Source organism: Phyllostomus hastatus, unplaced genomic scaffold (assembly GCF_019186645.2).
Source record: "Phyllostomus hastatus isolate PE091 unplaced genomic scaffold, TTU_PhHast_1.1 phas_scaffold_585, whole genome shotgun sequence".
Taxonomy (NCBI): domain Eukaryota; kingdom Metazoa; phylum Chordata; class Mammalia; order Chiroptera; family Phyllostomidae; genus Phyllostomus; species Phyllostomus hastatus.
Genome location: NW_025334037.1, coordinates 28,031,668 through 28,048,364, shown reverse-complemented (window position 1 = coordinate 28,048,364; position 16,697 = coordinate 28,031,668). Strand labels below are relative to the sequence as shown.

The 16,697-nt window shown below is 35.7% G+C and overlaps 1 protein-coding gene across 20 annotated transcripts in view; it reads left to right on the top strand.

The window, feature by feature from the left end:
• The window catches only part of PHF21A (PHD finger protein 21A), a 164,084-nt gene that overhangs the window by 34,402 nt on the left and 112,985 nt on the right, over positions 1-16,697 (top strand). For 15 of the 20 annotated variants that reach the window (XM_045825299.1, XM_045825296.1, XM_045825304.1 and 12 more), the window contains 3 exons: positions 3,162-3,302; positions 8,354-8,386; positions 10,561-10,647. In XM_045825299.1, the coding sequence (XP_045681255.1) occupies positions 3,249-3,302; positions 8,354-8,386; positions 10,561-10,647 (174 nt within the window). In that variant the 5' untranslated portion in view covers positions 3,162-3,248. The remainder of the gene's footprint in view (positions 1-3,161; positions 3,303-8,353; positions 8,387-10,560; positions 10,648-16,697) is intronic. The other 5 variants (XM_045825303.1, XM_045825300.1, XM_045825301.1 and 2 more) reach the window with 1 other exon arrangement.

The following is a 16,697-nucleotide window of genomic DNA, read 5'->3' as shown; positions in this document are numbered from 1 at the left end:
AGGGAAATAAAACCTCAAAACCTCGGGCTTTAGAATCTGTGGGGGTTGCGGTGGCAGGAGGTACTCCTATCCTCACTGGAGAGCTGTCGGAGAGACCTATAGGGTCCTAGAATGTATACAAACCCACCTACCTGGGAATCAGCACCAGAAGGGCCCAATTTGTTTGTGGGTGGAGGGGAAGTGACTGAAGGCCAGCAGAGAGCCAAGCAAGCAGCACTGTCCCCTCTCGGACCCCTCCCTCACATACAGCAGCACAATGCAGGGAGGCGGGTTGCCCCGCCCTGGTGAATACCTAAGGCTCTGTCTCATACAACGTAACAGGCACCCCAAGACAAAAAAATATGGCCCAAATGAAAGAACAGATCAAAGCTCCAAAAAAATAGAACTAAGAAATGAAGAGATAGCTAACCTATCAGATGCAGAGTTCAAAACACTGGTAATCAGGATGCTCACAGAAGTGGTTGAGTATGGTTGCAAAATAGAGGAAAAAGTGAAGGCTATGCAAAATGAAATAAAGAAAAACAGACAGGGATCCAACAGTGAAGGAAAGGAAACCAGGACTCAAATCACAGACTTGGAGCAGAAGAAAGAAATAAACATTCAACCAGAACAGAGTGAATAAACAAGAATTTAAAAAAAAAAATGAAGACAGGCTTAGGAATCTCTGGGACAACTTTAAATGTTCTAACATCCAAATAATAGAGGTGCCAGAAGGAGGTGAGGAAGAGTAAGAAATGGAAAACTTATTTGAAAAAATAATGGAGACCTTCCCCAATCTGGCAAAGGAAATAGACTTCCAGGGAGTCCAGGAGGCTCAGAGAGGCCCAAAGAAGTTGGACCCAAGGAAGTACACACCAAGGCATGTCATAATTGCATTACCCAAGATTAAAGATAAGGAGAGAATCTTAAAAGCAGAAGAAAAAAAGGAGCCAGTGACCTACAAAGGAGTTCTGGTAAGACTATCTGCTGATTCCTCAAAAGAAACCTTTCAGGCAAGAAGGGGCTGGAAGGAAGTATTTGAGGTCTTGAAAGGCAAGGACTTACATCCAAGATTACTCTATCCAGCAAAGGTATCATTTAGAATGGAAGAGCGGATAAAGTGCTGCCCAGATAAGGTAAAGTTAAAGGAGTTCACCATCACCAAGCCCTTATTATATGACATGTTAAAGGGATTTATCTAAGAAAAAGAAGATGGTCAAAACTGTGAACAGTAAAATGACAACAAACTTATAACTGTCAACAACTGAACCTACAAAAAACTAAGACGATTAGAACAGGAACAGAATCACAGAAATGAAGATCACATGGAGGGTTATCAATGGGGAGGGAGAGAAAGGAGAATGGGAAAAATGGTACAGGGAATAAGAAGCATAAATGGTAGGTACAAAATAGACAGGGGGAGGTTAAGAATAGTACAGGAAATGGAGAAGCCAAATAACTTATATGTACGACCCATAGATATGAACTAAGTGAGGGAACGCTGGTGGGAGTGGGGTGCAGAGCAGTGGGGGGTAAAGAGGAGGGAAAAAATAGGATAACTGTAATAGCATTATCAATAAAATATACTTTAAAAAAAGAAACTAAGCACACCACCAGAACAAGAATGGGATCATAGAAATGGAGATCATTTGGAGGGTTCATTGAGGTGGGGGAAGGGGGAAAATGGGGGAAAAGGTACAGGGATCAAAACACATAATTAGTAGGTACAAAATAGACGAGGGGATGTTAAGAATAGTATACGAAATGCAGAAACTAAAGGATTTATATGCATGACTCATGGACATGAACTAAGGGGGGCATTGCTGGAAGGAAGGAGGTAATGGACAGCGGGGGGCAAAGGGGGAAAATTGGGACAATTATAATGATGCAATCAATAAAATATACTTTAAAAAAGAACTAATATTGACAAATATATTCTGCAGTTAATGATTTTATTATAACTGTCAAATTAGGTTTAAAGGAGTGTTAAGAAAACTTAGGTTGACTATGGACTTTGTCCATAGGTAAATAATTTTTAGAAAGTGTAGAGTATGAATCTCATTGTCTTGTTTTAAGGAGTAGTGATTCTTTTAGCTTTTGATTGTTCCCTTTGTTGGTTTGTAAGAATGCTGAAAAGTTGTTCTTACTATAAGTTTTACAGGTATGGAGATGGAATGTTTAAATTTATTCACACATTAACAAACTTTTCTTTGTGAGTTTGAAGGAATTTTACACTTTCAAAATTGACTGTTTTTTAGGTTAAGCATATTTTGATACAAGAAAAAAGGAAAATGTTAGAAGAGAAATTAACCATCGAGTTAGTTTAAATTGCAGTAGTGATGGGCGGAGCAGGATAGGAGAGTTCTCATTCACAAAATGTAGACTTTTGACATTATTTCCACGTGCGGATGGTTATACACATAGCCAAAGAGATGCCCTGGCGGCCTTGAGAAGGAGGAGGTGTTCGTTGTAAAGCTGGAAACCGTCTGTTCCATTGCTAGACCACCTCATCTCTTGTGTACAATAAATTTATTTTTAATTGCCCTTTCATAACTTTGTGGAGGGCACAGTTACATTGCCTTGTTTTAAGTATTGATTTGTTAAATGTAAACCTTTAACTTAAACCAGAGTTTTCTCATTTTTAGTTTTAGAATATTTTAAATAAGAGTTAAGAGTTCATCCAATAAAGTACTCTGGCCTTCTGTAACCTCTGAGAGACTCTGAAGTTTCCAGTTCACTCTGTGTGGTGTTTAAAAATGTATGACCCCATTGTTATGTCTCTTTCTAAGGACAGTGTGTCCTGGGTGGTTGTAGTCTCCCCTCTAGATTTCCCACTCATCCAGGGCAGAAGTGGTCTCGTTCAGTGCTGCATCCTCAGCGCATAGTGCACATTGTGGTGCTGAGCACATGGCAGGTGCATAGATGTTTCCGTGACCAGACTAAACACATTTTTTTTCATTGCCTGCTTATTTGAAGTGTTCCATAGAGGAATGCTCAAAGAACAGAAAGTTTTGGTACCAATTCAGTACAACAATTCACTTTGGAAAGAAATCTGTTTGGGAAATTTCTTGCTCTGTGCTAGAGAATCAAAAATTTTTTAACTACTATAATTTATTGTATTTAACATGAATATTTCCTATATACCTAATGTAATGATCCAAAACACTGATTGATCTCTACAGCTGCAGTGAGAAGAGGAGTTTGTTATTTTAAACGGAGGCTGAAGAAACTGTAGAATTAGACATAAGAGAAAGTGGAGAAGGTAGAGGATGGAGTTGCAGACTCTACAGGAAGCTCTTAAAGTGGAAATTCAGGTTCACCAGGTATGTTGCACTATTGGCTTTTCCCACATCATGTTATTAAGTAATGGCTGAGATTAGTAAACAGGCCCTTCTCTGATTTTTAGCACAATTGTTAATCATCTTTCAGACAGATGTCCAGTAGTCATGTCATTTGCCTTTTATCACTACTTAATAAACTCATTGATAATACTTCGGGGAGCTCTAATAAAATATTCCTGGTTTCCTTTTCACAGAGATGAACTAAAAACAGTTTTTGGTATACTAAAGGTATTAAAAAGAAACTTTTTTCTGTTCATCTGAGGGACTTTATTCATGTGATTTATGACTTAACTTGCATATTTTCAATGCAACCTGTTTGACTTAACTACTATGTATACTAAAGTTTTTACACATTCAGTTTTATGCCTTGATGCCTGTTGTTAATGAAGAAAATGTGATTGCCTTCACAGATGTTACATTTCAAATTTCATAATTCTTACATTTTGCCTCAGGTACTTAGGCTAAATAAACCTTTAAAATACAGAAATAAAAATATATTTATGATTATATTTACATGATATAATTATTTTTATAAAATACATTGTACATTAAATATAATTTAAATGCTAAATATGTATGTTTTATTTAACATAACTCTAACCCATACAAAAAGTAATCCTTAAGTAACTAAATCATTAACATTTTTTGTATAAACAGAATATTACTGTTTTATATCTCTTTTCAATACATGAACTGGATGTGGTTCTAGATTTAAGACACACACATAGACATACATAATGTTTGGTTAGTAAAAAGTGACAAATGATGATGAATGGACTGCTTTAGAATGTTCAGGGTGTTGGAATAGGAGAAAAAATATGTTTTAAAGGTGTTTGCTCTTAGGTATAGTTTCCTTAGTTTTATCTGAATAGTCCTTAGCCTATTTGCAAGTTGCTCAGAATTAATGGATGAGACCTTACAGGAAAGCTTCAAAACTTCATGTGTTGAGACACACACACACACACACACACACTCTCTCTCTCTCTCTCTCTCTCTCTCTCTCTCTCTCTCTTTCACATTGAGGCTTTGTGTGTTCAGAAATCCCTGCTGCTTCTGCTGCTTTGGATCTTGTGAAACTCTTGCTCAGCAGTAGTGTCATAGTTTGCCATGTGCAAGCAGCTTCTGTATGTGAACTGTGTTTTGTTTTTATGGTAACTTTAAGAAATGTAGTATATAATAAGTTTTATATATTTAAGTTTAGTATATAAAAAATAAGCACATTTTACTTTATTTGTTCTCACTTCTGTTACAAATTGGGGAGAATAAAAATCTGTTGACAAAAACAAGCTTGTCTTTTTCCTGGATGGAAGTATTTTAACATAGAGGGTGTTGAATGCCCAGTATGGCTGAATGGCAAATGATGACAGTTAAGTTCACAATTTGTTCAAAGTGGACATCATCATAGAACAAATTTCTGGAGAACAGTAATCAGTCTGAAATTTACACGGATGAGAGATCATTTAATGAAGTTGTGTGTGATTGTTGGGGATAATCCTCTTCAACAAATTTGGAGATGGCAGAGTTGACATTTTGCTTTTAGTTCATCCTCACAAAATATGAACAGATTCCAATAAGATTTTCTTGGAAGATTCATGACCTAAATTGAACTAAATTACTAAAAATTAAGTAGAGTGTTAAAATATTTTGTTTCATATTTTAATACAAGCGTACCAGTTTCATGAAAAGTATAATTATGAAAAAATTTAATGCCTATCTCTGTTTTAAAATCTAATTTACATTTAAAATTACATTTGTTGACTCAAAAGGGATATAATATTCTTCATAAAGTTATCCCAGCCACTGTCTTAATATTCACATTAACTGTCTATTTTCTTATATATTTATCTATTTTTAGCATAAAATTAAAGCATTTATATTTATCCTTTATTATATGATATTTTGTTTTTGCAGTAATAAACATTGATATGTTTATTGATAGTATTTTAACATGTAGAAATACTAAGATATTTTTATTCCAGTTACATATAGAATACTTTCTTTTTTTTTTTTAATTAAGTATTAACAGTAGATCCAAGAGACCTGCCTAGTTTGTAAATCTACTGTTATTCTGGTTGGATATGTGGTAACTTACTGATCACCTATTACGACAAGTTCAGGGATGTCAGGAATGACATCAGAGTAGGCTCTGGCTATTAGGCTGGGGCAAAAGCCACCCCCTGGTGCATTTCCAGTTATGGAATGAAGGTAGGGCTGAAATTGAGCTTACTGAATGGAAAGTATGTTACGAAACTACCTGGAATTGCTGTCATAGAGGTATATTTTTGTTCTTTATGGATAGGAAAATGATTTAAAAAGTAGCAGTGTGCACATAGTTGATGTTGAATAAATGTTTATATAATAATGGCCTATGATGGGCATCTCATCTTGTTTTGAGAAATTGCCTTTTTGATGACACTTATGCAGATTTGATGAAAGCCATATTTAAACTTTCAGAGTATTTATTCTACATGGAACCCAACAGTATAAAGCAGAGGTTAGCAAATATTTCCTTTAAAGGGCCAGATAGTAAATTACAATATTTTATACTTTATAAGTAATTTATAATCTCTGTCACAACTACTGTGCTCTGCTGCTCTGCAGGCAAAGCAGCCATAGACAATATATAAGTGAACGGGTGTGGCTGTGTCCCAGTAACACTTTATTCACACAACAGGTAGATGGCCAGATTTGCCTGTGGGTTGTAGTTTGCTGTATTCTTGGAAAAGAAAGTAAGTTGGATAACACAATGTCAGCTTAGAATCACTAAGGTTTGGTTGGTTTAGTTAGGTTGCCCAGCTTGTTCAGTCCTGCCTCTCATGGTGTAAAATGCAGCTTGACTGCTTACAGGTAGAATAGTTTATTTAATTTCCTCAGAGGTGGAGTTTTAGTGTGGTTATGAGTAGTTTTTAAATTCCAGTGTCATGGAAGAAAATCTTTTCAGTTTCAAAAAGGCAACTTCAATATAGTAGGCAACTCTCTGGTAACCAAATCAAAAAGGAAAACCAAAGGTTTTTCTCTTTGAAGAGTGTTGCATCAGTAAAAATGTTTATGTTTAAAACCTTATTCAGTTTCACTGAGCTCTTGGAATCTGTGTTATTACTATTTTGTAATTAACACCAGGATGTACAAGAGTTACTGCTGTCACATGGGAAGTAGAGTATATAGTAAGTAACCTACATACCTTGTGTGGTTAGAGGTCACATGGTTGGCAACCTCAGCTACATAGAATGTAGCTCAGCACCTCAAATAAGGCTTTTGACTAACTAGAATAGATGTTAGAAGTCATTTACCAAAGATTATACAATAAAAGCTGACTTTTTATTTTGGGTTGGTCAAAAAGTCCATTTGGTTTTTTCCTGTAAAATAAAAAACACATTTTTCCTTTTCACCAATAGCTTTATTGATTTGGGTATTTTGAGTATGTCAGTTATCTCCTGCTATTGGCTTCTAGTGGGTAGAGGCCAGGGGTGCTGCTAACCATCTTCCAATGCATAAGACAGCCCCACAGCAAAGAATTATCTGGCCAAAATGTCAAAGTACCAAGAAACTTTGCAAACCACTTTTGACACATTTGATCAGTCACAGCATCCTCTCCATACATTGCACAAATCTGTTTTAGCATTTCATTTGTGTTTTTACCTTTCTTGACATAATAAAGCATAACAGACTGAAAATGTTTCATATTTTCTTCTATCTTCAATATTAAAACGGCTGTACAAAAATTCACCAATTTTAATGAGTTTTTCCTAAATGCACGCTGATAATGACAGCTGTCACAATACAGTCTAACAAAATTTTTTTGAATGAAGTTAAAGACAACAAAACACTACTAGAGTCACTGTACAGGAAAAACTAGATGAACTTTTTGGCCAACCCAATATTTAAGAAGGCAGATAAGTATATAATATATTTGAGAAAGTTTTCATTTTATGACTAAAAAATTTAAAAGTGCCTTGTCACCCAAAGAGAGAGACAGATTTTCAGTTATATGAAAAGTTCACTTATGGAACAGTTTATTCCCAGATAACTTTTAGGACTCAGCTTTCTGATACTCCTTCATCCTTCAGATTCTTGAGCAGTGATGCTTTCAGAAGTTGGGTTAAGATCAGACAATATCCATTTTTTCTTTGTTTTTCATTTTGTTTGGACTTATGTTTTCTTTATTTAGTAAAGGTCTTTCTTAGCATTCTGGTAGCACTCTCCTTCCCAGAGGAACCCAGGTAGGTAGAGTTTTGCGTTATTGTTCCTTCACTTTCTTACTCTCAAATACTGAACATCACTTTTCCACCAGGAACACCCCTGCCTCCCTTCACAGAGAAGGCAGTGGCCAAGTCACAACTGATACTACGCTCCTTCGGCGCTTTGCTGTTGTATATGGGAGCAGCAGCTTTCTGCGCCTAGTTTGGGACTCGAGGCAATTACAACATTTTAAAGAGATGTTTTGCTTTTGGAGCATCCAGCTTGTTTAAATTGCCTTTTTAAACCCCACCCTGATCCCTGTCCCATCTCCAGATTTGTTAAAGCAGGAGCATTTTGCCCTGGCTGATGCAAGTCAGTTGGTTAGAGCCTCGTCCCAGAGACCAAATGTTGTGGGTTCGATTCCTAGGCAGGACTCATACTCAGGTTGCAGGTTTGATCCATGGTCAGGGCACCTATGAGAAGGCCACCAATGTTCTCTCTCACATTGATCTTTCTGTCTCACATCAGTTTTTCTCTCTCTCATTCTCTTTCTCTCCTCCTCCACCCATCCTCTCTCTCTAGAAGCAATGAAGAAAAAATGTCCTCAGGTGAGGATAAAAAAAAAAGCAGGAGCACTTCATTTCAGATATAGAGTGGTAGTTTGATTTTTTTCTTATATTAAGAGGAGTGTCTCATTGACCTTTTATATAGATGACAGAAGTTTTTGATTCTGATTGTGCTGTTGCTCATTTTTTGAGTGTGGGATTAAAACTCTAGATTTTGGGGGCTAAACCGGATTAGCCATATTGAGTTAATGTGTAAACTGATGACTCTTTTTCTCTCTTTATTACCAGAAACTGGTTGCTCAAATGAAGCAGGATCCACAGGTAAAATACTACTTTTATTCACTTAACTTTTAAATTAAAATAATTTATACAGAAATTAACTTTTATTTTAAAATAATTTATTTTAAATTAAAATAATTTAAAATAAAGTGACCATAAAAATATTAAATATATACCAATATTTAGGTATTAAAAATGATCATATCTAACAGCAATTATATTAGCATATTGGTCTTCATGTTATAAGGGTTTAGAAAAACCCAGTCATTTTGTTATAATATATTTATTAGTAGCTATCATTTCATCTTTGTTACTGTTACTTGCTTTTGTGTTAATTGCTTTGAGTATTTTGGGGGGGAATTGAGAATTAATACTCTTCATAGAATTTAAGTTTCATTTTCATAAGCCCACTTACTCAAAATCAGATTGTAAGGCCTTTTGTAGTCTCAAAATTACTGAATATGGCCCAGAACCATTCTTATTTTCTCATAGTTTATAGTAGAGATAGTGTACAGAAGTTTTAAATACTTAATTGCACTATGTTCAGGGTAAGAATTTTAGAATAAGTTTTAAAAAGCATTTAAAATTTTATTATTTTTCAAAGAGCCTTTAACCTAGCAAATGCTACATTTTCTTTAAATTCTCATAGGAGTTTTTTCACTTAGACGTTTTATTCTCTATCCCTGAAGGGAACTCTTCCTAAAAAGTTACTTTGTCTTCGATGACTGTATGTGTTGTTCAGGCAGTGTCTCCTTCACAGCCATTAGACAGTGGGTCATAAGTACGGAGAGTACTTACCAGGCTCTTAGGGCTTCTCCCTTGCATTTGTTGACTCATAATCTGCTCACAAAAGAACTAGACCCACTGATGGGTACTCAGATATATGTATATATATCTTTAGCTTGTTAAACATACCATACGTGCCTCATTGTAAATTTAAGTCAAATAAATTCTTGGAATCAGGAATGGTACTGAGGCAGATTGATATTCGGAAGTAGGAATAATAGTCATTTCAAAAAAATTAGCACCCAGTGACCTAACTGTAGTGTTTTAACACTGTCCATTGATAGCTCACACTGAATTTCTGTTTAACACGTGAACTTCTTTGAGAAGCTTCTTCATTTTTATTAATTTTTAAAATATTATTTAAATTAGATTTAGGGAACCAAGATGCAGTAGACCTTACATTAACAAGTTCTTTTATATTTAATATGGTAACCTATGTTATCAGCAACCGAAATATTATTAGAAAACTTGAGCATTTTCTGTATAGCTGGTGGTCACGTAACAGTGATCTTACCGTGAAAGATCTGAGGGGCAGTAAGTCGTTGGACAGCCCTGTGGATGCTCTGTCTGTGTCTGCATCTGCATGTCCACCTACCTGAGTCTGCACACACACATTTATGAGAAGAGGTTTACATGGAGAGGGAGGATGTGCGCCCTAACCTGGCAGAAGACCAGGCGGAGCCCACTGAAAGAACCGCATGTGAAATGATGAAGAAAAAATTGGTCTGTCATTGAGATGGTTTTCAGTCTGCTAGTTGGCTCTCCTGCTACATTAAGCATTAATCTTGCTTTTTTAATCTTGGTTTTTTCCCTCACTTGAGTAAAAGGCAAGCATATTCAGTATATCTCATCTAAAATAGTATTCTTTTTTAAATCCTAGAATTTGAAAACTGAGAAAATGCCCTGGTAGTCAGTGTGTTAATTTGAATGATGTAGTGTTAAGGCAGTTGCAGCACTGACAGCTTTTCAAATCTAGGCTAAAATAACAAATGTACTCTACTAAATAAGGGAGAGGGCAAGTAGAGAAAAACCTCTTATCTTTATTGATAATGCCTTTAAGCAGGCAGTGCATTCCTGCTTACAATTTTCATTTTCTTGCTTTTGTCTGATTAGTGGGGCTTTAGGTTTTCTGTCAACTGATACTTTCTGTAAAGAGTAACAATATTTTTAGTAGAAAGGAATACTATTTTACAGATGCTAAAATAGAAAACTTCTTAGAATTTAAAACAATTGCAAAGGAGCCGCCCCTGTTCTAGTGTTAGCAGCCTACATTTAGGATCTATGCAGTAGGTGGTGATAATACGACTACAGTTTAATGCATGATGAATTTGATTGGCTGCATGTTTAAGCTTGCTTCATCATTTGTAATGCAATGTGCTTAAACCCTTCCTGCTACTATTTTGTTAACAAATGAAATATCTTCCTCACAGATATTTTTTCTTTCCAATCAGAATGCTGATTTAAAGAAACAGCTTCATGAGCTCCAAGCCAAAATCACAGCTTTGAGTGAGAAACAGGTAGGGGAACGGGAGGGGGGGGCATATTTTTAACATTGTGTTCTAAAGATATGTCTGCTTGAGACTTCTAGGAGAACTGCTATTTTTCCTCATGTGTGAAAATAAGTGTGGGCAGCCAGACTCAGTTTTAATTTTGTTCGAGCCCTGTTTATCTATTTTTATTTTTGGTTGAAATCATTATCTAGAATATCCCATGGGTACATGTTACTGGCAAATATCTAAGAGCAATGTGGTGAGCTGCTGTTAACTGTGTTAATTAAACTCTGTACTTTACCCATAGGGGAGAGGGGTAAAGAAAGTTACTGGGAGTGTGAGCTGCTGGATGTGCTTTGTTACCTGTCCTAAAGACTTGAGATGACAGCTAACTTGGAGAGAATGGTCGTAAAGAGATTGCTCTCAGTATATGTCTCCCATTGTGATTATTGTGATACCTTTATTTAATCTTTATTAGATATTGACCTACTATTATGTGAAAAGCTTTGGTTGAACCTTGTTAGATTTATTCTGTATAGGGCAAGAGAAGAGCATCTTGCTTTTTTCCAAGGACATCTGGAAAGTATTTTTTGGAATTTCTTGTATAATGACCTCTACTTCACCAGTTCAGTCAGCTCTTGCCACCAGGTGGAGTGTGACAATTGATAGAGCTATACATAATTGTCTGTGGTAGTCTGACAAGTCATTGCTTTCTTATTCCTTCCCCACCACCTTTCCTCTGATTAAAAGGAGTGGTTTTCTATCATGGAGGAGGTGAACATGTAAACCAGAATGATTAGCTGATTTGCAATTGATAGTTAATATTAGTGATATCTCATTGAAGATTTTTGATTGAATAGTTCTCAGTAATTGATTTTTATGTTGTTTTTTAAACTTTAATGAAATAATGGCTGTGAGGATATTTAATTTCTGAAGATTTTTGTGTGTGTTTGTATTGTGTATTATTGTGCTTTTCTCTAAGGGGAGAAATAAATTTTGAGAACTATGTGGAATAGACATGAGTTGTTAATTTTCAGAGTAGACTTTTTCCAAGCTGAGTAAACTACTGTTTTTTTCTCCCTCTTCTGTTCTTAAACTATCACATTTCCCCATTTTGTCTTCTCCAGAGATGGAAGGTGTTTTAGATTAGGGAACTGCCAAACTAAAATTGGGAGGAGGTGGTGTGGTGGAGGAAATTTTTAAGGAAAAATATAAACAGTTTATTAGTACGTGTTTGGCTCTGATAGCCAGTCGGTTCTCTGAAGTCAAAATGATGTGTGTTAGTGAGAGTGTTCGAGCTTTAGAATTCTGTTAGCCATGGTCTTCCTTAGAGTTAGTTTGACAAGATGCCAATGAATGAGTCACTTTTGGTGAAAAATTCACGTGTTCCAGCGGAGAAAAAAGGTGAGAACTGGTTAGTAGAGTAAGGGGTGGGGGGTGCTGTTGCTACATTTGAGGAAAATGGGGCAGTTAAAAACAATTTATATGTTTTTAAAAATTTTTATGTGTGAGCACTGAAATAAAGATTTGTTTTACCTCTGTAACTTTTAATTCTTTATTTTTTTTTCTGTTAGGGATCTTAATAGAAAATTGCAACCATATATGTATCATGTGGCAAACTATCATCTGGACTAAGTTTGGATGTTAGAAACTACAATTTTAAAAAGTGGGTTTAGCATCAGTAAAGTAAAAAAACTGGAGTCAGAAACTGAAATGCAATCTTGCAATTTTATTTGCTTAACTATTAAAATAACCTTTTAAAAAAAGGTTTTATTTATTTATTTTTAGACAAGAGGGGAAGGGAGGGAGAAAGAGAGGGAGAGAAACATCCATGTGTAGTTGCCTTTCATGTGCCCCCTGCTGGGGACCTGGTGCACAACCTGGGCATGTGCAGTGACTAGGAATCAAACCAGTAATCCTTTGGTTTGAAGGCCGGTGACACTCAGTCCTCTGAGCCCATACCAGCCGGGACTAAAATAACCTGTTTGCTAGAACAGAAAATGTATCATTTCTAGGTAGGGTAGTATTTGAAGGAAGCACAGCTATAAAGTTCAAAAGTTGGTCTTTCCTCACACTTATTTCCAACATGAAACATTGATATTTAGTTTAAAATAGTATAATTTTAGGACAAACTCCTCATGCTGAATGCCCAGTTTTGTTTTTCTTTTCTCACAGGATCCACTTAGCCTCTGGGAAAATTTAATGATTTTCCTTCAGATTTTAATAACTAAAATCTGAATTACCTTACTTACATGACTAAAATTTTAATTTAACATAAGCTTTTTGATTGTGAGAAAAATTTTAAATACAAAATAATTCAAAGAATGTCACATTCTGAAATTAACAGTGATGAACCCTTTGTCATTATTTGTTTCCATTCTTTTTCTCTATGTATTTTTCTATAATCATTTTTCTATATCCACTTGAAAACTTAATTATACAAGTAATAGATGCATACATTCTCTTACTTCACTTTATTAAAAAACCAAAATATTGCAGATAGTCATTCTTACAGTAAGTACTTAATTAATTTTTGTTATTGCTGCTGCAATCTTTGATACTCATCAGTTTCTTTCTCAAGATGTTATGACCTCGCATGCTGTATTGGGGAAGATACGGTCTTTAGGGAGCATCCTTCACGGCCCAAACCCAGTGAGTTTTATTGAATTTTTGGTTAGAAAGTTCGAGTGCTTTCAAACTGTAACTTGAGGTTTCTGAATAGAAACTTTCCACAGCAGATTTTGAAGTCAAGTTCTTGACCCACAGGGCCAGGTTGACAGTTTTTAATTTGGGAATCCCAGACTTGATCATCTAATGAAATTATGTAGCCACTAAAAATTAATGGTTTCAAAAATTTTTGATGAGATAGAAAAGTGCTCATGATAAAATAAGTGGAAAAGCACATACAACTTTATATGCATTACGACCCCATTTTTATGTGTGTGTTATAAGTATATATGTATGTGTAAATATGTAAATGTGTATAAAGATAGTATCAGTTTAAAGTGTTGTTGGAAGGTGATGAATTTACTGATAGTTTATTTTTTATATTCTTGTGTATATTTGCTAAATTCCCCACAATAAATATGTTTTCTCTACAATCAGAAATAGAGAAGAAACATTACACAAATTTTAACACCAAACTCTTGTCTGTTCATGGTATATGAACCACTGTAATCAGAGAATCCACCTATTTTAAACACTAGTAATACTGAAGTGTGGAAGCAATTACTAATTTCTTTAATATGGTTTTTCTCATTCTGCACCCCTCCTTCCTTATTTTTCACATGCATGTGTGATCTTTTGCATGTTGGAGTAGGGATTCTGATACTGGAGCCAAAGTACTTGGTTGCTTTCGTGCTCCGCTTTCATTCTAATTCATTGTAGAAGCAATCTAACATCCCAAAGTATGTTGCTTGTCCCCGTGGTGATTAAGGCTTAAGCCATAGTAGTTGCATTTTTCATTCCCCTGCCTTGAACAGTTTGCCACCCGACCTCCCTTCACCTGGTGCTCTCCTGGCCAGGTGTCAGGCAGCAGCTTGAATGTTATTTCCTCAGAGGACCCATCTCTGCAACCCCTTCCCCTGTCAACATCAACTATGTCTGTAATAATCTCTCATTGAACCTTTCATTTTTCCTTTATTGCTGTGCCATTTAGGATTAGGTTCAGCTGTGAATGACTAAAAACTCAAAGTGAAAATGGCTTAAACAAGGTAGAATTTTGTTTCTCCTGTGGAAGCTCTGTAGGTGGACTGTGGCTGGTGATGGTGGCTCCACAGTAGCAGGGACCCCAGGCTCCGCCTGTTCTGTTGCCTTGCCATTCTCAGCAGGAAGCTTCCACATCATAGTCCAAAATAGCTGCTCCATCTGGTAAGAAGTGGGAAAGGCAGCAAAGAGCAAGCCCTTTATTTTTAAGGATGTTTGCTGGAAGTTGTGTGCGCCACTTCCAATTAGATCCCACTGGTCAGAACTTAGTTAACTAGGGACAAGGAGGGTCAGAAGTGTAGTCTGTTCCAGGTGGCCACCAGCAAGTGAAACTCAGGGACTCTGGCACTGAGTAAGAAGGGGGAATAAATACTAGGGATAATTAGTAATTTCTGCCACGATAGCTTATTATAACTTGTCATTACATGTATGTGATTATTTTAAAAAATTTGTGTCTTCCTCACTAGACTGATTTTCAGGAAGTCAGGGGACATGTTTGTCTTACTTACCTTTATTCTGAGTATGGTACTTAGTATAATATTTAGCATAAGATAATATTTAGCACAGAAAAGCATTTGTATTTCTTAAATGAATTATTTAACCCACTTGATCTTTTTCTCTGCTTGTAATTTTTTAAAACAGTGAATCTTGTTTTCTGTGCCTTTTAAATTTGAAGTATGAACATCTTACATTTTTTAATTCTTTAAAAACATGATATTTAATAGCTTCAAATATGTAATGATCTAGCTAGATCATAATTTATTTCACTAATTCTCCTTTAGTTGATAATAGGATGTTTTCCATTTTTTACTAATATAAATATTGCTGTAATAAACACCTTTGTATGTGAATCTGTTTCTTTGTGATTGCATTAGGATAAATTCTTTGGTGTGAGATTACTGGGTGTATTGGTCAACTGTTGCCATACAGTTCAATATAACAAACTCATATTTTATTGAGGGACTTATAACACTGTGTGTTTATTTTCACATTGGGTCTGTAGATCACCTGGAGTTCTCTTGATTTAGGCTGGATCGGCACATCTACTTCAGTTTGTGGGTTGGCTGGCGCTGCCTCCAGGCTGCGGATCGGATTAGATCCACTCCAAATGTGTTCATTCTGAGACCTGGCATGAAGGGATGAAGGGGCAGCAGCTACCTGGGGCACACTCATTTCGTGTGGCTCGTGACCTGAATGCAAGCAACTACCAAAACACATTTTAAGCCTCTGCTGGCATCAAGTCTCTTAACCTCTCATTAACCAAAACAAATCAAATGGCCAAGCCTTAGGTCAAGACAAATGGTGTAGATGTATAATTTTACAGCAGAGATTGTAAAGAATTGAGAATAATAGCCTGTTGACCACCCTCAGTCAAAGGGTATGAAAAAACTTTTGCTAAATATTTCCAGAAAAGGCTGTACCCAATTAACAGCATATGTGAGAGTACCTAGAGTTTTCTCAGGAGACAACCTGTGGAGGGAAGAGAACAGTTTGCTAATTGGAAGATGGATTAATATGTATCTGATGCTTTCTGGAGGTAGATTTTTCATGCCATTTGTCCATGCTAAAAATATTCCATAGTATGCCACAGAATTACCTTTGTTTTTAGGTGTTGTTTATCTTTCACTCTTGTATTTTTCTTACTCCTTTTTGAGAGGTAGACCTCTTCATAGTCTTTGGTCTTTGCTACTGTTTTGCTTTTCTGATTCCACGTCTAAAAATTATAGTCTCTGTTCTTTATATAATATGTAACCTAATACAAGATGAAATACTTTTTTGGTCTTAATAAATAGTTGCCATCTGTGGAACCACTCTCATTTTAAATATGGACATATTTAGTAAAATGGATCTAATGCGTAGAACAACATAGGACTGTATGTGAGGTGGCGCTGGGAGTTTGCTTCTGTTCCTGACTCTCTAACAGACTACTGATAGATTTTGAGTTATTAAATCATTTAAATGCCTGTTCTCCTACTTATGGAATGTTTCGGTAATGCTTCTTAGAAGTTAATGAACACATATCTGTTGAGTGCACTAAATATTTTTGGAGGTAAGTTCTTTTTAAATGGAAATTATTGGTTTTAGTCATGGTGGCTTACTTCACTTCATACGTACACCTTCATTTTACATGTGAAGTACTACTTTTTAAAGAAGCTTAGAAGTTTTTGTATTTAAATCAGTCATGAGGTCATCATTGTAATATATACTGAGACATGGACTGTTTGTGATTTAGCCATGATTATATAATTAATCAGCATCATATTCAGAACTAGAATCCAGAGCACTGTACTTTTCATTCATTTACTTTAGTAAATTCTTAAATTATTCTGTGGACTTTTATCTATCAAGTATTTTTGAAATAGGACATTAGG